This window comes from Orycteropus afer, unplaced genomic scaffold (assembly GCF_000298275.1).
Source record: "Orycteropus afer afer isolate SDZICR_OR568_19922 unplaced genomic scaffold, OryAfe1.0 scaffold00516, whole genome shotgun sequence".
NCBI lineage: Eukaryota > Metazoa > Chordata > Mammalia > Tubulidentata > Orycteropodidae > Orycteropus > Orycteropus afer.
Window position 1 is genome coordinate 1,800,068 of NW_006922103.1, and position 3,008 is coordinate 1,803,075.

Sequence of the window (3,008 nt, forward strand, 5' to 3'; positions counted from 1 at the left end):
GCACGACACTCAACAAGTCATACTACATTCTCTCATAAAATGTGTGGCAAAAGCCCTTTCAAACCATTTAACTTGGAAGCACCCTGCAAGAGGGTGGCCTAGTGCCTAGAGGGCAATAAATGCTGAACTGCCCCTGTGCACCACTATCAGACGATGGGAGAAGAGGAAAAGGCACACGAGAATGCTTGATGATAAAATGTCTTCATATCATGATCACCCCTGATGTAATTAACCTGGTCCCAGGCCTCCTGTCCCCTCAGCACACTGCAAACTCAACTCTTGCAAGCAGAAGTTCTGCCTGTACTTACGCATATTTAGAGTTATGTTTATTTTATTACATTTTGGACATAAACCCTAAAGAATCATTATGTCCTTGGAATCAAAAAATAAAAATATTTTATTTGGAAAAGTTCATAGTTTTGAGTCTATACATTCAAGGACATTAAATACAAAATTGAAATATTTCTGTTCGGATAAATCCTTCTATGAGTTTGGGATATGAGGGTTTTTTTTAAACACAGGTTGAGGCAAAGCTTACAGCTTTACTACTTTCAGGGACCCCCTCCTAAGCTTCGCAGCACCGCTGCTGTGAAGTCTGGCCATTTGAAGTCCCCCTTCTGAATATGAGACTATTCTAAACAGGAAAATCTCAAAAGCGTTTTGAACAAATATTCTGCAACAGTCTGGGAAATTTAATATTTTGATTCATCATTCAAGCAAACCAGACCTGTTTCAAGGATCACACTTGGGCCTTCACATTTCTCCAGCAGAAACGGAAGACAAAAGCCATCAGCCTGCATCCAAACTCGCTTTCTTCATTTCTATGCAAGTTGTCCTTTAGAAAGGGGCAGCTCTAAACCAGAGACAGAGAAGACCTGCTGAAATGTAAGCACGCCCTTGCACACACAGTAGGCGGCAACGCTGATCTAAATGACGCTGCAAAGCCAGTCAACGCCACAGTTACCCCAGACGCACTCAGCGCTCTCCCACTGGCTCCTGTCTGTCCTGAGTTTCATATTCAGTTTTTATTTTATGAAATCCTGGAAAGCTCCGACGGCGGAGCCATCCAAAGGGCTCCCGCGGCCGGTGTGCAGAAGAAGGGCTGTTCTCAGTGTTGTGCGTCTCGGTCTCGTTTCCAGTACACGGGGTCTGGACGCGCACACACATCTCCCGGGGCTTAAATCAACCATTAGCTTATTAACTTCCGAGGCGTCAGACGCAGCTGGGAGATGAGCACACACCCTGCCCAGAGCAAAGGAAAGGACGTTAAAGGTCAAGTTGTGAAGAGGTTTCTAGCCTGGGGCTCTGGTGCCCCACCCTCTTCCTTGTCTGACAGCTGTTTGGGTGACAAATTTGGGCACTGCATCCCAGAGACTGAGGGAAGCAAACATCGTCTGGACAGTCGCAGCTTTGCATGTGGGTGTCTTCCCTATCTCCAAGGAAAAGGACAAGGCGCTTTCTCCTCAAGCAAAGCCCTAGAAGCCTGGCTCGGAATCTGAGCCCAGAGCCTGGGGGGACGGACGTCCAGGGCCCAACGGGCGCTCCAGCTGGGGGCCACGTTGTCACCCAGCTTCGTTCTCCCTGCTCTTGGGTCCCTTGCGTCCTCGGGGTTCAGCCTGGACCCCCAACGCGTAGGGAAGCACTGGCAGCTGGACAAGCCAAGTCCGCTCTTAGCCTTCCTCCTCCCAGACACCTGCCTCCAGGAGTCACAGCTCCGTTCAGAGCGACTTCTGGCAGCACGGGGACTGCTGCTGTTTTGGAGAATCGGTCGCACCTTTTCAGTTAACGATATTGCAACTCCCTTCTATGAAAAGATTAGGACACTTCTCCTCCCTGCCCTCCCGTCTCCAAGTGGAGCTGTCCATCCTTTCAGCAGGGGCCACTTGGCCCCAGGATTCCGGAGCTCGGCAGAACTGGGAACTTTGAGAACACTGAGGTGGAGTGACAGCCAGGGAATCCGGAAAACGGGCACTTTCTCCCCTGATCGCGTTTCCCTTCCCACTTATAGGCCCATCTGCCCGGAGGGTCTCGGGCGCCCCCCTTCCAGTGTGCAGCCGGTCCTCAGGGACCCTCTGTGCGCCCTCTTACCTCCGGGTCTGCTCACAAGTGTGGAGCGCTCGCTCGGGTCCACACCGCCCCCTCCCAAGCCAGGCGAGAGCAGCTCTCAAGAAGGAACTAGGCAGAGGGCCCCATAAACTTTGCCGCCGCAAACTCTCCGCGTCGGCGTGCACACCTGCCTTTGCACACCTGCGCGCACACGGTCGCACGCACGCCCGGGGGCACACTCATGGCTAGGGGCTGGCGAGCCGGCAAGGTTCTGGGCTCAGGGAACTCGCTCGCCACCGCTGGCGGGGACGCGCGGCGCCGGGAAGGCAGCAAATGGGAATTTCCAAATGGGCTTGGGAAGCCGGGAGTAGAAGATGGTGACTCTAAGGACGGCCCCGGGCGCGGCCGCCCGCTCCCGCCGCGGTCTCCGCCGCCGGCGCCCACTTCCCAGAACAGACCTGGGTGGGTGGCATGTCTGTAAATCCCCCGGGCACATCCATCTCTGCCGCTGACAGTCCTCTTCGTCCACTGGGCTTCCCGGTCCCGGCCCAGAGCAGGCGGCGCAGGCGGAGGGGACCCAGGCGCTCGCGGCGACCCCGCCCGGCTCAGAGCCCCAACGCAGGAGCCCCCCGCCCAGCCCCAGCGCACCCGGGCAGGTGCGGCGCCTGCATGCCCGGCCCCGGAGCCCTCCGGAGGTGTGGCGTCCTCCATCGCGGGCCGTGGAGCCCCCAGGCAGGTGCGGTACCCCCAGCCCCGGCCGCGCAACAAGCGGGCTGGCCCCGGCCCCGCGCGTCCCCCTCTCCCGCCGCCCGCCGGCCGCGGCGCCCAGAACGAGACAGGCGGGCGCCACTCACCCCCAGCTTCCTGCTGCGGAGCTTCACGTAGCCCTGCTTGACTATGTCGTTAAAGTTGGAGGCCATGGCCAGCGCCCACCGGCTGCTGCGCCCGGAGCAGCGTCCCCG

At 57.0% G+C, this 3,008-nt stretch overlaps 1 protein-coding gene across 1 annotated transcript in view; it reads right to left on the reverse strand.

The window, feature by feature from the left end:
- LOC103209702 (docking protein 6) overlaps nucleotides 1–2,966 on the reverse strand; it is a 606,523-nt gene extending 603,557 nt beyond the window's left edge. The window contains exon 1 of the mRNA XM_007955603.1: nucleotides 2,901–2,966. Coding sequence (XP_007953794.1) covers nucleotides 2,901–2,966 — 66 coding nt within the window. The remainder of the gene's footprint in view (nucleotides 1–2,900) is intronic.
- Nucleotides 2,967–3,008: the final 42 nt, after the last annotated feature.